Source organism: Geotrypetes seraphini, chromosome 3 (assembly GCF_902459505.1).
Source record: "Geotrypetes seraphini chromosome 3, aGeoSer1.1, whole genome shotgun sequence".
NCBI lineage: Eukaryota > Metazoa > Chordata > Amphibia > Gymnophiona > Dermophiidae > Geotrypetes > Geotrypetes seraphini.
The window spans coordinates 383,741,005-383,757,146 of NC_047086.1; the positions used below are offsets into that span (position 1 = coordinate 383,741,005).

At 43.5% G+C, this 16,142-nt stretch overlaps 1 protein-coding gene across 1 annotated transcript in view; it reads right to left on the reverse strand.

Moving 5' to 3' along the window:
- PRKCE (protein kinase C epsilon) overlaps positions 1-16,142 on the reverse strand; it is a 736,834-nt gene that overhangs the window by 131,789 nt on the left and 588,903 nt on the right. Inside the window, exon 11 of the mRNA XM_033935756.1 lies at positions 3,649-3,803. Within this exon, the coding sequence (XP_033791647.1) occupies positions 3,649-3,803 (155 nt within the window). The remainder of the gene's footprint in view (positions 1-3,648; positions 3,804-16,142) is intronic.

The window sequence follows — 16,142 nt, forward strand, 5'->3', positions numbered from 1 at the left end:
GTAGATTGGAGATTTGGTTGTCTAATTTTGCAGCTTGAGAGGCTAGGAGGCCATCATATAGTTTAACTTCTTTGATTGGGGGAGTGAGTTTTTCTATGCCTGGTTGCTCTTTGCCTGGAAAATTACCTTTTTGTGGCGTGGTTTCTTAATCATGCCTCACAATAAACGCAAGAGCGTTATCCGTGGAGACCCCGCCACACCCGGACAATCGCTGATGGATCGGTTTTTAAGAAGCTCACCGGTTATTACAGGAGGAGGAGATGTGCTTGCTGTTGCACCATTGGAAGGGGAACCACCGGAGCTTTGGGCCTTGAAATATCTTTATCCACCCCTCCCCAACAGCCCGATCACCGCCGAATCCAGCGCAGGACAGCGTGCAACGTGAGAGAGCCGAGAGCTCGATGAGCACGGCGTCTGCACACGGAGGGCTCAACACACTGACCGAGACGCCGAGTCAACATCCATTGGAGTAACGGAGGGAGCCGACTGCTCAGCGGTGATGCTGGCAAACATATTGAAAACTTTCCAGAGGCTCGAAACTGCGGCTACAAAATCAGCCGAAGATATCTCTAAAGTAGTAAGTAAGTTGGAAGATTTAACTACTTCAGTGCAAAATATTCAAATTGAAACGGGTATGACTGTGGAGTGTATGCTGTCTGATTGTTGTGGTTTGAGGCCGAGTACTTGGGGTTTGTGTGTGGTTGATTGGGGGTTTTGTACTTCAAAAATGTCAATTGCGTTGGGCATCCGGCCATTGGGTTTCTGTATTGTGCCCATCTGCTGTTCTGGTTTTCCAGTATTGTTTTCTCTACCTGTTATGTTTTCTGCTTGTTTTGACCCTGGTTGTTGTTCCCTTTGCAATTGCTAATAAAGACAATTAAAAAAAGAAACAAATAAGAAATTTGAACAGATAGATATAGAGATCTCTTCATTACAAGCCTTGTCAGCTACTATGGTCAAGGACATAAAATTGAACAACTGAAAGATTTCAATAGGAGATTGAACTTGCGAGTACTGAATTTTCCTAAATTATCTTTTCTGTTTAAATCTTTATTGATTTTCAAACTTTGATAGTGCAATACAATTGGTAAATCATAAATACTGCATAGAACGCACTAATAACTATACAATTATTACATTAAACAGTCATTTACTCCCATCCTCATCTTAATTATTAATACAATAATACATATGATGTGATTTCAATATTATAATTAAATATTTTAACTCCTCAACATACATTTCCCTCCCCCCACCCACCCTCCCTGGATGTGTAAAGAAATCTAGTGAAAAGGGAAGAAAAATGACCCTTACTGTAATGCAACAAAAGTAGTCAATGGACTCCATGCATCATTAAAGGACTTACCAGTCCCCAAATGTCCCGCCATCATTCTTTCATACTTATAAGTGGTATACACATTTACCTACCCACACATTTACTTAGTTTCTGGAAGTCAATTTGGGGACAAATAAATCTCATTCTTGGGTCATCTATTCCCTTATCCTATGGGGCGGTAATTTGTGGTACGTAACTTCATGTTAAGCCTACTTTAGACAAGTATAAAAGTCGCCTTTTCCTGATCATGACAGGAATAGGTGTTCAACTGATCACACACAATTGGAAGAACCATGACAGGATTAATTATACTTTTTGGTGAATTTTCCTAAATTAAATTTACCCCCTCTTCTACGAAACTGCACTAACAGATTCTACTGCGGGGAGCCGCGCGGAATGGCCTGCGCTGCTCCCGACGCTCATAGGAACTCAATGAGCTTCAGGAGCAGCGTGGGCTATTCAGCGCGGCTCTCTGTGCTAAAAACCGCTAGCGCAGTTTTGTAGAAGAGGGGGTTAGTTACACCTATTGATGCCTTTAAGAAATACCTTAAAAATTTCTACTGATTTGATACCACCGATTAATAAAATACATTACCTGCCGAGAAAACCAGAAAATCCTCCTCCTCCTCAAGAAATAGACTTAAAAAAAAACCTAACTGGAATACTTGAAACATCCCCGGAAGAAATTCAACACCGAGGCACTTTGATAGTCTCATTTGTGCTGAGCAGGACTGTCTTAAATTGAATTCTGAGAACTGTCTTTCGTTTCTCTCAGAGCCTGTTTTTGGGAGAAAAGAGGTGGATTTCCCCCGATATTACTAAGTCCACTCAAGAGAGGAGAAAGCTATTCCTGAGTATGAGAGAGAAGACAATAAAAACGGGAGCTACTTTTTTTACTTAGTTATCCCTGCAGGTGTAGGGATAACACGCTGGAACGAAATATGTTCATTTTGTGCTGGAGCAACTTCGCAGCTTTCTGGAAGCGAAAAAATTAACTCATATAAAAGGGACAATATAAGGAAATTTGAACCGGATAAAATCACGATAAGCCTTTTTCTTTTTTAAATTTTTTTTTAAAAAAAGTATTGTTAGAGACCTCCTTATCGCAGATCGCCAATAGGAAATGGCTGCCGTGAGTCCCTTAGTCTCTCAAGACCACGGCGAGAGCTCACGGCAGCCATTTCCTATTGGCGATCTACACGGGGCAGGAGCGTAGGAAGTTCGCTCCTGCCCCGAAAGCCCGCTAGACCACCAGGTAAGGCCGGGATGCCGGGGGAAGGCAGGAGGGAGGCGGGGGTGGGTCAGAGCCGGCTATTTGCGGTATTTCCCTATTCGCGGTCCGGCTCTGCCCCTATCCCCCGCGAATAATGAGGGAGATGTGTATAAAATAAGTTAATTTATACACTAAAAATTTTTATTACACGTGGCAGGATAGTAGGAAGTTTGCTCCTGCCCCGAAAGCCCGCTAGACCACCAGGTAAGGCCGGGATGCCGAAGAAAGGCAAAAATATGGGGGGGTTTCCCCCCTCCCCCCAAAAATCACGATTATGTGAAATTGTGAGTGCGGAAACCGCGAATGGGGAGGGGGAAGTGTATTCATAAATTGATTGTTATAAGAAGATTTTTAAAAAACATATATATATATTTTCCTTTTCTATGTGAATGGAGTTCTTTTCAAAATTGTTTGGATTTATATATTGTAAACCACTTTGATCCTTTTTTGGTTATATACGCGGTATATAAAGTTTTTAATAAACATAAGACAATAAACCATAAACTAGAAATCATCAAAAGCTTCACAATCTATCAGCAGATCACAGTGCAAGTTTATTTTTTTTAGGGGGGGGGAAGAGCAGATTCCCAGCCAGAGCGAAGGGCACAAACTCCAAAACTTCCCAACTCCTGTCCCCTGATCATATCAAACTGGTGACATCTAATAACAAACTCAGGAAGCAGCGATGGGGTTTGAAAGGAGAGGAAAACTCCACCAGGGAAAGAGAGGGAAAGAGAGAGAGAGAGCGCAGTGAAGAGCTCGCACCGATCTGAGGGGTCACTTCTGGGTCACTTTGTGCCAGGCAGATCTCAAAAAGCTTCAGTCGAGCTATAGTTCGAAACTGGCACACACAGCTGGTGACCGGAGCAGCGGCTATTCACATGTTAACATTGAGAAGGATAAACAGCCAACACAGTTCTATGTGAGCAAATTGAACCAAACAATGAATGGAAATCGAGTTGCCGAGAGACAGAGAGAATTTAAGCCAAACCTAGCTGTAAGGCCCAGGATTTCTCTTCCCTCCTCATTCAGAAAGTACCTGTAGATGACGCCATGCTGGTGGAGGAACATAAGGGCTGATGTGACCTCCGCTGCGTAGAACCGGGACCGGGGCTCGTCAAATTTGCGCGAACGCTGGATCTGAAACATCAGGTCTCCTCCATTGACGTACTCCATGACGAAGAAGAGGCGGTCCTGAAATAAAGGGAAAAAACGAAGCCATTTAGAAAGTTCCTTTCAGCAGCACAAAGAGCCGTGCCAAGCTGCGCATTTGGAGAAGGTGGGATTTACGTCAAACAGCTGAATAAAACAGCAACTCTGAAGGAAAAGGAGTCGATGCCCAGAAAGGGAAAGAAAAGAGAGAATTAACAAGCGACAAGATTATTTTCTTAACATAAAAAAACCAAAACAGAATAGTGTTTATTTAGGAACGTTTACACGTGGCAGTCCTGCAAAGCTGAATTTCGACGATGAAGGAGTGCGCTAGATAACTAGCTAATGGTTTAGTTTACAGTTTATTTTATTTCTAATTTACCTTTATCCACAGCGGATTACAAAAGTAAACATAACACAATAAAACAATTAAAATACATACCAAACAATCCCCCCTCTTTTACGAATGCATAGCGTGGGTTTCAGCGCCGGAGCATCGGAGCAGTTACTGCTGCGGCTGGCGCCTAAAACCGCACGATGCGTTCGTAAATGAGGGGGGAATATTAACAGGTAACAAAAGTCTGTTGACTTATAAGACCCAACGTACTACCAGCTAGCACAGGGGTAGGGAACTCCGGTCCTCGAGAGCTGTATTCCAGTCGGGTTTTCAGGATTTCCACAATGAATATGCATTGAAAGCAGTGCATGCAAATAGATCTCGTGTAGATTCATTGGGTGAAATCCTGAAAACCCGACTGGAATATGGCTCTCGAGGACCGGAGTTCCCTACTGCTAGCATATTTCATTTACAGAGCAAATCTCCTGTTAACAAGCATTTACAATATCACTGAGTAACATATTTCATAAGGAGAGTGTTTGGCGCCGTGGTTAAAGCTACAGCCTCAGCACCCTGAGGTTGTGGGTTCAAACCCACGCTGCTCCTTGTGACCCTAGGCAAGTCACTTAACCCCCCCCCCCATTGCCCCAGGTACATTACATAGATTGTGAGCCCAATGGGACAGACAGGGAAACATGCTTGAATACCTGAATAAATTCATGTAAACTATTCTGATTTCCCTGGGGAGAATGGCATAGAAAATTGAATAAATAATACAAAACAAATGTTTCTTTAACAATTTCTTTTGTCAGTTAGATGCCATAAATTCACAGTTTGGGAAGCTCTGCCCTAGGACCGATGTCTTCAGAGAAGCTATTAACATTACAATCTAGATCAGTGATCTCAAACTCAAATCCTTTGCAGGGCCACATTTTAGATTCATAGGTACTTGGAGGGCCTCAGAAAAAAATAGTTATGACTTTTGATCATTGGGGACATCAATCTCCACCTTGATGACAACACCAACAAGGATACGATCGAACTAAAGAGCTTCCTCACCTCTCTAGGTTTTTCCCCCCCTTCACCCTCCCCATCCCATGAAAAGGGACACACTCTAGACCTCATCAGTTTCCTGGATCTTACCGCCCACAAAACCTCAGTCAGTGACACCAGCTGGGAACAGATCCCCTGGTCTGACCACTTCTTTGGGACCTTCTGCCTTCCCATTTTCATGTCGCATCTTGGGACTCCTCCCCGCTCCTCTAATTCCATCACCTTTCGCAAAAAAAATTTCAAGCGACCTGTTCTGGACAAAATTTCTCAAACAATTCTCCTCTGCTCCTAAGCCTGCAGACCCTGAATCCAACTGGCATAACTGGACCGCCCTCTCCGAGTCTACCTACCACTCCCTCGCCCCCCTTTCCACCAAATCTATCTCCTACCCTCGCAAAGCCCCCTGGTACCTCCCTTATCACAGAGAACTAAAGCAGAAATGTCGAACCCTGGAGCGCAAATGGAAAAAATCTAACTCCCCTATAGATAGACAATCCTGGAGAGCCAACATTAAGCTCTACAACTCAGCACTAAAAAAAGCAAGGATGAACTTCTACGGCGAGAAAATCTTCAGATCTAACAACCAGACTAGTACACTTTTCAAAATCTGGCGCTCTCTAACTCCAAAATAGACTCCACCTCTCTCCCCTCCTCCCCCTCTGCCAAAGTTCTAGCAGAATTCTTCAATGAAAAGATCACTACCCTACGACATTCCTTCCCACCTGCAGTCTCCTACAACTCCCTGGTGCTCACGGACTCCAACCCTACTCTAACGGCCTCTTGCTCTATCCCAGCCGACAGATTCTGGGCTGCCTTTGAGCACGTATCCGAATCCCTCATCCTTAAAATCTGTCTCAAACTGAAATCTTGCAACTGTTCTTTAGACCCTTTTCCCTCCTACCTCTACGAGGAAATACCCACTCAGGCCATCTCTTCCATTACCAAACTCTTAAACTCCGCCCTACATTCGGGCCTATTCTCCCCAGAAAATGGGCCATATCGCCTTATCCCCTCTATTGAAAAAACCCGACCTCGACCCCTCTGCACCATCCAGCTATCGCCCAATAGCAAATATCCCTCTCCTAACTAAGATGCTCGAGTCCTTCATTTCAACCCAACTCTCATCCTATCTAGAGAAATTCTCTATTCTCCTACCTTACCAATATGGCTTTCACCCCAATTTCAGCACCAAATCCCTACTGACCTCCCTAATCTCCAAGGTTCAACAACTTCACTCCCACAACAAGTTCGCCGTCCTCCTGCAATTCGATCTTTCTGCCGCTTTCGACGTCGTCCATCACGATATTCTAATTTACCAACTCTCTGAGATTGGCATCACCTCTACAGTCCTTGAATGGTTCTCAAAATTCCTTCGTTCCCGATCCTACATTGTCAATATGAATGGCACCTCATCCTCCCCCTGGACACCAACCTGCGGAGTCCCGCAAGGTTCACCTTTATCTCCCATCCTTTTCAATATTTATATGTCCTCTCTAAAACTCCTCCATCTATCCCCCCTTGAAACAATCTACACCTATGCTGATGACATCCTTATCCTTCTCGAGACCGATTCGAACCTCACTAATCTCTCAGACAACATTTCCTCTTGTATCTCGAACCTCCAATCTTGGGCCCACACCGTCCAAATGAAATTGAATGAATCCAAGACAAAACTTCTTTGGCTTGGCCCAAAATTAGATCAGCTACCCACCTCAATCCCACTGTCCTCTGGCTCCACTCTGCAGCTCGAATTCTCCAGCAAGGTCCTGGGCGTCATTATCGATTCTACACTGTCCTTCAATGACCACCTCAACTCCCTGGTAAAAAAATGTTATTTCAGCCTTCACATGCTGAGGAAAGTAAGATCCTGTTTCCATCAAAAACATTTTGCCGTTCTCGTCCAATCCATCATCCTCTCCAGATTGGACTATTGCAATTCTATCTTCATATGCCTAACAAAGAAAAACCTTCACAGACTCCAACGGATTCAAAATGCCGCGGCCAAGCTTACCTTCTCAAAAAGTAAATTCGATCACGTCTCACCGCTCCTTCTCAAGCTTCACTGGCTTCCGATAATTTCCAGAGTCCACTTCAAATGCATCTGTCTAACTTTCAAGATCGTCCACGGCATCCTTCCACCTTTAATTCCGCTATCTTGGAACTCCTCAAAACCCAATACCTCCAGACCCATCCAAAAATCGAAACTATCCTTCCCCTCACTAAAAGGCATTTCCCTCCCAGGAATACTAGGGACTTCCCTCCCCTTCAGACTCACCGAGCTCTGGAACAACCTTACCTCCCCTCTTCGTAATCTGAGTGCTCTCCAACCCTTCCATAAACAGCTGAAAACCTGGTTATTCTCAAAAACCTAACATCCCCTCCTCTTTTGACACCCTAGCCCTCTAACTTCCCTCTTCCCTCTGATCTTCATCTAACCCTTTCCTTGGAGTTCCTTTCTCATTACTATTCCTGTAAACCGTGCCGAGCTCCACGACTGTGGAGAAGGTGCGGTATATAAACCTAAGGTTTAGTTTAGTTAATGTCTTATTAAAGAAATGACAATTTTGCATGAGGTAAAACTCTTTATAGTTTATAAATCTTTCCTTTTGGCTAAATCTTAACAATACACTTCCCCCTCCCCATTCGCGGTTTCCACACTCATGGCTTCGCAAATTTGCGATTTTTTTTTTTGGGTGGGGGATGAGGGGGGAACCCATATTTTATCACATTCCCATCTCTCTCCCGCCTTCCCCCCCGGCATCCTGGCCTTACCTAGTGGTCTAGCAGGCTTTCGGGGCAGGAGCAATCTTCCTACGCTCCTGCCCCGTGTAGATCGCTGCCGTGAATGCCCGCCGTAGTCTCAAGAGATTACGGGAACTAATGGCATTCATTTCCTATTGGCGATCTGCACGGGGCAGGAGCACAGGAAGATCGCTCCTGCCCCGAAAGCCTGCTAGACCACCAGGTAAGGCTGGGATGCCGAGGGGAAGGCGGAAGGGAGGCGGGGGTGGGTCAGAGCCGGACAAGAAGATATTCATGGTTTTTCTCCATTCGCGGTCCAGCTCTGCCCCTATCCCCCGCGAATACCGAGTGAGAAGTGTAATATTGTAATTTATAGCTAGAGACATATGATCAAGAAACTGTTTTATTTTACTTTTGTGATTATGATAAACATACCGAGGGCTGCAAAATAGTACCTGGCGGGCGGCATGTGGCCCCCGGGCTGTGCGTTTGAGACCACTGATCTAGAACAGACTTTGCTAGTATGTAACATGAGTCTTGCACCGTGACTGAATGTAGGATTCATCTTTCATATGGATTCTTCTGCCAGCACTCTACAATGTACCAGACAGTCTTAAACCTAAGGGCCTGGGATACAGTTCTCTGCCTCATTTGAAATGAATCTGGAATTGCATTGTCTCTCAGAAGATCAATAGTGACCCTCCATCTGTCCAGAGATATAGGAGGGACTACATACAGTACAGAATTAAAGTAAGTGGGTAATCATACATCATAGGGTCCCATCATAAGGATGAATGCTAAAACAGTGGCCAAACCCCTAGCTGTTCTTACACTGCTTAACCTCTGTACTATGGAGTATGACAATGATAACTAAGAAAGGAACCTTGGTATCAATTAGAGAATGACACGGTGACAAAATTCATCACCGTTCCCGTCCCTGCGGATAACCGTGGGAAATAATCCCATGTCATTTTCTAGTGTCTATTTCAACCTCAGTCCTTCTACACCAGCATTCTTCAAAGCAAAGCTTGCGGGTCAGTGGTTGTGGCCATTCATACTCTGATTCTTATGTGACCCAAGGATAATGAAGCCATTGTGAAATCACTGATGTGATTGGCTCTTAGGCACTGGTGGAATGAAGCATTATGACATCACAATATCTGCTCTGGATATCAGAGACTGTCATTCTGTAGTGTCTGTTTCAACCTCAGTCCTTCTACACCAGCATTCTTCAAAGCAAAGCTTGCGGGTCAGTGGTTGTAGCCATTCATACTCTGATTCTTCCCTCTCTTTAAAGAATGACATGAAGATGGTATCCAGCGGTTATCCGCGGGGACGGGAACGGTGATGAATTTTGTCACCGTGTCATTCTCTAGTATCAATGAAATATTTAAACCTTACATGTCCAGAAATAAATGCCTTCCTCTTAATTTATATTGTGAATAGCACTATCTCCTTACAAACAAAACGCTGTCACACAAGTCAATACTCACTACTCAAAGAGAAAAACAGGGGTCTCAAGTGCTCCCACTCGAAGGCCCGAGATATACTTCAAGGCCAATGAATGATATATTGAGCTATCATCAATCCCGTTTATTTTCTCTATACTTTGTAGTGATTAATTTTCATATTTTTAGCTAATATTCCTTGTGTTTAAATAATCTTTCAATAATTTATTTTACTTTAATACTCATTTGCCATTAAATACTTTTTCAAACTACTTAGCTTATTGATTCTTTTCCTTCCTCTTATGATTTTCTATTGACTCTCTTGACTCTCTTGAGTCTCTTGATTCTCTTGACTCTCTTGAGTCAAGAGAGTCAATAGAAAATCATAAGAGGAAGGAAAAGAATCAATAAGCTAAGTAGTTTGAAAAAGTATTTAATGGCAAATGAGTATTAAAGTAAAATAAATTATTGAAAGATTATTTAAACACAAGGAATATTAGCTAAAAATATGAAAATTAATCACTACAAAGTATAGAGAAAATAAACGGGATTGATGATAGCTCAATATATCATTCATTGGCCTTGAAGTATATCTCGGGCCTTCGAGTGGGAGCACTTGAGACCCCTGTTTTTCTCTTTGAGTAGTGAGTATTGACTTGTGTGACAGCGTTTTGTTTGTACAGAAATAAATGCCACCACATTCCCCTTTAACACTGTAAACTTTCAAAACAAGAGACATTAGTATACAGGAAATAAGCATGTATAAAACCAGCCTCCTGTTGTAAAGAAGCTTATTGCCCCCATGGATCAGATTTTCGGTGATAACAAAGTTAAACAGAACATAATATAATAAACAGAATGAGCATACACTCAAAAAAAAAAACCACCAAATCATCTTTTCTCTTTTCTTACAAACTATAAACATTATGTACACATGAACTGTTGCATGAGAACAGTTCACTGGGAAAAGTAAATAATGCAGCTATATTGTTCTCAACGCAACCATTTATGTCATTCTAGGGTCATTCCAAAATATGGGTTGCAGGGTTGTAGGAAGTATATTTCTGTTGAGCCACTCTCACAATAGGGAGGGTTTTCTGCAACACCTTACTCTATACTCAGTAGTGGTAGGGGAGAGGAATGGTACTGTAATTCTTCTATTCTATAAAAAGAAGATTTATAAATATCCAGCCTCTGCCGTGCTAATTCCATTGACCTTGAAGAAACCTGGTGACCTTGTAGGTTCTGATACCATTTGTTCACACAACATAAGAATTATCCAAAAGCAATTGCTTTACAGGTCTTGTCTTCTGAAGAGAACTGGAGAACAGAATGATGCAGTCCTGAAATTTTAGTCACACACCAAAATGAATACAGAAAATAATAATATTTTGATATCAATTGCAAGGGGGGGGGGGAAAGACCTCAAATGTCCCCATGCTCTAAGCTCATGGCTTGTTTCAAAGGACACAATGGGGGCAAGGGTATTATCATAGGTCAGAAGAACTCCTTATTTTTGCAAAAGCGAAAAATAGTACCAAAAGCACAAAGAATTCTCGTGTTTAAATATTTAGCTAGTGCCCTAAAACATGTCTCAGTCAATCTTCAATTCTTAGACGTCGTCCAGAAGACAACAAAAATTCATACAAGAAATGGCTGAATGCCAAACGATTGTTCAGGTCCCAAACTGTAATATTCAAACCAGCATAAATGAAAAATAAAGGCACTTATCTCAAATCCTTTATGTTCACTTATGCTGGTTTGAATATTATCACAACTCTATCTCTCAATGCCGCTCACTCTTCTTAATAAATTACTTGAATCAAACTCTCAGGCGCAGGGGTGTCCAATGTCGGTCCTCGAGGGCCGCAATCCAGTCGGGTTTTCAGGATTTCCCCAATGACTATGCACGAGATCTGTGTGCATGCACTGCTTTCAAGGCATATTCATGGGGGAAATCCTGAAAACCCGACTGGATTGCGGCCCTCGAGGACCGACATTGGACACCCCTGCCAGGGCTTCAGACATGCCATTTGGTCACCACACAATTTTTTGTGTTTGCTCGGTTGCCAAAATTCTTCTCACTGGCTGGTTTGAATATTATAACGTGGATGTTGGACAATTGCTGGTTTGAACCTTACAGTTTGGGACCTGAACAATCGTTTGGCATTCAGCCATTTCTTCTATGAATTTTTGTTGTCTTCTGGACGACGTCTAAGAATTGAAGATCGACCGAGACATGTTTTAGTGCACTAGCTACCGTATTTTTCATTCTATAAGATGCACTTTTTCCACCCCCAAAAAGGGGTGGTGGAAATAAGGGTGCGTCTTATGGAGTGAATACCCCCCCGTAGGCAGCCCCCCCCCCGGTACCTTTTTTTTGAAATCCGTTGGAGCTTTCCCTGCTCCTGCCTGTCTCCCTCGCTGAAAGGCTCTTCATCTGTTCGGGCAGAGCGGCGCAGAAGGCAGGTGCATGCTGTTTGCGTTCCTGCCTGGTCCGGCGCCACTCCCCGATTGGCTGCAATCAACTCTCGCGACTCATGACAACCGACTGCAGTTAACTGGGAAGCAGCGCCGGACCAGGCAGAACACGAACAGCATGAGCCTGCCTTCTGCGCTGCTCTGCCTGAACAGAAGAAGAGCCGTCCGGCGAGGGAGACCGGCATGAGCAGGGAACGCTCCAACGGATTTCAAAAAAAGGTACCGGGGGGAGGGCTACGCTGCCTATGGGTTTTTCGCTCTATAAGACTCTGTCCCGGCCTACCACTAGACCACCAGAGGGGGTACAGGGCAGGTTGGTGGGATTTTTTTTTTTCTTGGGTTTTCCTCCTCTACAGGTCAGGTGTGTTTTATAGAGCGAAAAATACGGCACTATTTTTCACTTTTGGAAAAATAAGGGGTTTTTCTGACCTATGATAATACCCTTGCCCCCATTGTGTCCTTTGAAACAAGCCATGAGCTTAGGGCACGGGGACATTTGAGGTCTTTCTCCCCCCTTGCAATTGATATCAAAATATTATTATTTTCTGTACTCATTTTGGGGTTATTTTTTTGTTTTGTTTTTTTGAATACAGTTCTGCTTTCACTTTATTTTGTGATCTTGAAATTTTAGCATCACAACCTGAAAGGAATGGCGATTTGTGAGACAGTGCTGAACTCAAGAAAAACGGCAGGAGAATCCCCTTCCCGGTTAAACCGCAACGATTTAGCTAGCCGCCAAATTCATCTGCACTTAACCAAGCAGTGCTACTGAATATCACTGCAAATTGACCATTCCCTAACTGGCTAGGACGTGCTAGGGTGGAGTTAGGACAGAGCACCAACTCAGTCAGTTAGCAGCGATAGTCACCTCTCTAACGTGCTAAATGAGCACACCAAGATACACAAAACCCCGGTGTTGTAGAGCTATAGCACTGGAGAAACACCAGTCTAATTTTAGCGAGCGATGTTCAACTAACAGCATGCAAATTATATATACACTGTTGGTTTTGCGCATTACTTGCTAAAGGACCAGAACGTTTTGGAATATGCCCACAAGAGCATCTTGTGTGCATGTCCAGGAAATCCTGACCCCAACTGTAATTAAAAAAAAAAAAAAAATATCCCTGGTGATCCATTGGACCATCCCAGCCAACCTGACCCTCCCCCCGAGCACCTCCAAAATAGCTCTGATAGTCCAGTGGCTGACCCTCCCCTCCCCCCACCTTCTCTGAGCCCCCCCCCCCAAAATGGCACCTGATTCCCCCCTTCTGCCAAGCCTCCCCCAATAAAAACCCTGATGGTCTAGTGGCCTGCCTGGGTCTCCCAGCTCAACAACCCTCCCCTGGCCTTGTAGGCCACGATCCCACAAACACCCCCGTACCCCCTGTACCTTTTTTCTGAAGAGCGGCAGAAGGGATGCCAATTCTCTTCTGTCTCAGGACTCTGCCTCAGGGCCTACCTCTTCAAATTATGGATTTGAGCAAATTTACCCTTAGAAATCCCCAGTGGGGATTAAAACTGATGGTTGAAACCAGATATTTATGGACTTGTAAGCATCACTGATCTGGGGATTCTCTATGGACATTTCTGCCATCAGTTTCAGGCACTACACTTCTCCCTCCGTATTTGCGGTTTCAGCATTCACGGTTTCGATTATTTGCGGTTTTTAGCTTTCTGGCTCCTTCCCCCCCAATTACGTCAGCTTGCATAGAGAAATTGCTGATTCCCAGCCTTTGTTCACCGTGTTTTGCCTCTCCTTCAGGAACAGGCCAGGTCTCCCACCATGTTATTCGCGGTTTCACCATATTACATTACATTACATTAGGGACTTCTATTCCGCCTATACCTTGCAATTCAAGGCGGATTACAAAAGAGCCAACTGGACATTTCCAGTGAAGTTACAACAGTTTTGTTTTTTTTGGTTACAAGGGAGGAGAGGTACCTGGATTAATTCCGGAAGAACTTGCAAATTGGATATTAAATTGACTGTACGTTACTGTGTGATATAACAAATAGATTACAGTTAGAGTACAAATAAGATTACGTTACATTTCAGGGATCTGAATACTTGGTTGGTGTTTTGGGGAGGAAGAGATTATTTAAGTGGAGGTTTTGGGGGAGAATTTATCTAGGAGGAGGAGAAAAGGTTGGGTTAAGATATCTGGATAAATTTTTTGAAAAGTAGGGTTCTGATTTCTTTTCGAAAAGTTTTGAAGTCGCCCGTTGGAGATGGAGTGGTTAAGTTTTGCTGCTTGCGTCGCCAGAAGGTTATCAAACATCTTTTTGCGCTGAGTGCCCTTGAGTGGAGGGAAGGCAAAAGGGTTCGGAGTTCTTCTTTGTCTTGAAGTGAGGATCTGGTTTAGGCGGTTGTTTAGATAGGGGGGGCGGAGCCGTTTAATGCTTTGAATAATAGACAGTAGAATTTGAATTGAATTCGTGCTTGCATAGGTAGCCAGTGAGAGTCTAGGAAGGCAGTTGTAATATGATCATATTCACAATGGTTTTTAATAGAAAACAGCGAATAACATATGAAAAAATTATTCACGGTTTTTCTGTATTCGTGGGTCTGTTAATCACAGCGAATATGGAGGGAGAAGTGTATTTGGAAAAAGATAAGTAATTTTTAATTTGAAATGCATGGAATGGCTTACAAGTTATGCAAGAAAGATAAGTGTTTCATTACTCTAAATATAATGTTCAACTACTTTAATAGAGAAGAAACTTCTAAATGAACTCAACTTTTTATATCTGTTTGTCTATCATAACTAGACTGCAAGCTCTTTCAAGCAGGGACGTCTCTTGCGTGTTTAATGTACAGCGCTGCATGCATCTGGTAGCGCTATAGAAATCTGAACCGGGTTTGCTTCCCAATTTAACTCCTTGTGACTCTGGGCAAGTCGCTTAACTTTCTGTTGCCCCAGGAACAAAATTAATACCATTATATATAGTACTCCCCCCAAAATCATGGCGTTCTGTTCCAGGAACTCCAGCAAATTTTGAAAAACCGTAATTGCGGTTTTGCGCCTGTCAAAAGGCAGGGGAGGCAGGAGAGGGTAGCTGGAGTGCCGGCGGGTGAAGAAAATCACTCGCGGTCTGCTTCGACCGCCTCTTCCGGTTCATAGACAACCCCGCGAAAGACAAAGGCGCGCGCCGACAACTGAGTGCAAGACGGAGGCGCGCGCTGAAGAAAATTACAGTTTTTAGGGGCTCCGACGGGGGGTTTTGTTGGGGAGCCCCCCAGTTTACTTAATAGAGATCGCGCTGGCGTTGTGGGGGGTTTGGGGGGTTGTAACCCTCCACATTTTACTGTAAACTTCACTTTTTCCCTAAAAACAGGGAAAAAAGTGAAGTTTTCAGTAAAATGTGGGGGGTTACAACCCCCCCACCCCCCACAATGCCCCCACAATGCGGCGCGATCTCTATTAAGTAAACTGTAATTTTCTGCGGTGTGCACCTCTGCACTGCGCTCAATTGTCTGCGTGCGCCTTTGTCCCGGTGCGCTTTTGACCTGACACCGCCTCTTCCTGTAGTAAAGTCGGGCTACACAGGAGCTGCTTTGGAGAGTTGTTGAAATATGACCACCAATGCCTACCTAGATTCACATTGGCTACCGATTCGAGCTAGAATTCAATTCAAACTATACATTCTACTCTTCAAAGTAATTCACGGTACTGCACCCTACTACCTAAACAATCGCCTAAACCGTAACCTTCCACCCAGAACAAGAAGAACTCTGACCCCATTCTCCTACCCACCACTCAGAGGCACTCAACGCAAAAAGCTATATGATAATCTCCTAGCAACGCAAGCAGCAAAACTTGATCCCTCCATCTCCAAACTACTAACCACAACAACTGACCTAAAAACATTCCGAAAAGAAATCAAAACACTTCTATTCAAAAAGTATATTCAATCATCTTAATCTCCCCCTCATCCCATCCCACCTTTATTTTTTTCTTCCCATGTATAGCTCACTTCTTCAACGTTCCCAAAAATGTACTGAATACCCAAGTAATCTACCAGTATCCTAATATCTCCAGATATCTACCATTATAAGGAAGCCGGATATTTATCATTGTAACGCAACCAGAAATAGTTTCCAATGTAATGCTAATCTGAATTCTCTTTGTAATGTAATCTGAAATTTTTCCAATGTAATATCTAATCTAATCTAATCTAATCCTTAGGTTTGTATACCGCATCATCTCCACGTTCGTAGAGCTCGACGCGGTTTACAGTAGGAGAAATAGGAAGGAACTACAACAGAGGGTTAGAGGTAGAAGTGTGAAGAAAATTTAGAGGACTTGGGATGCCAAGATA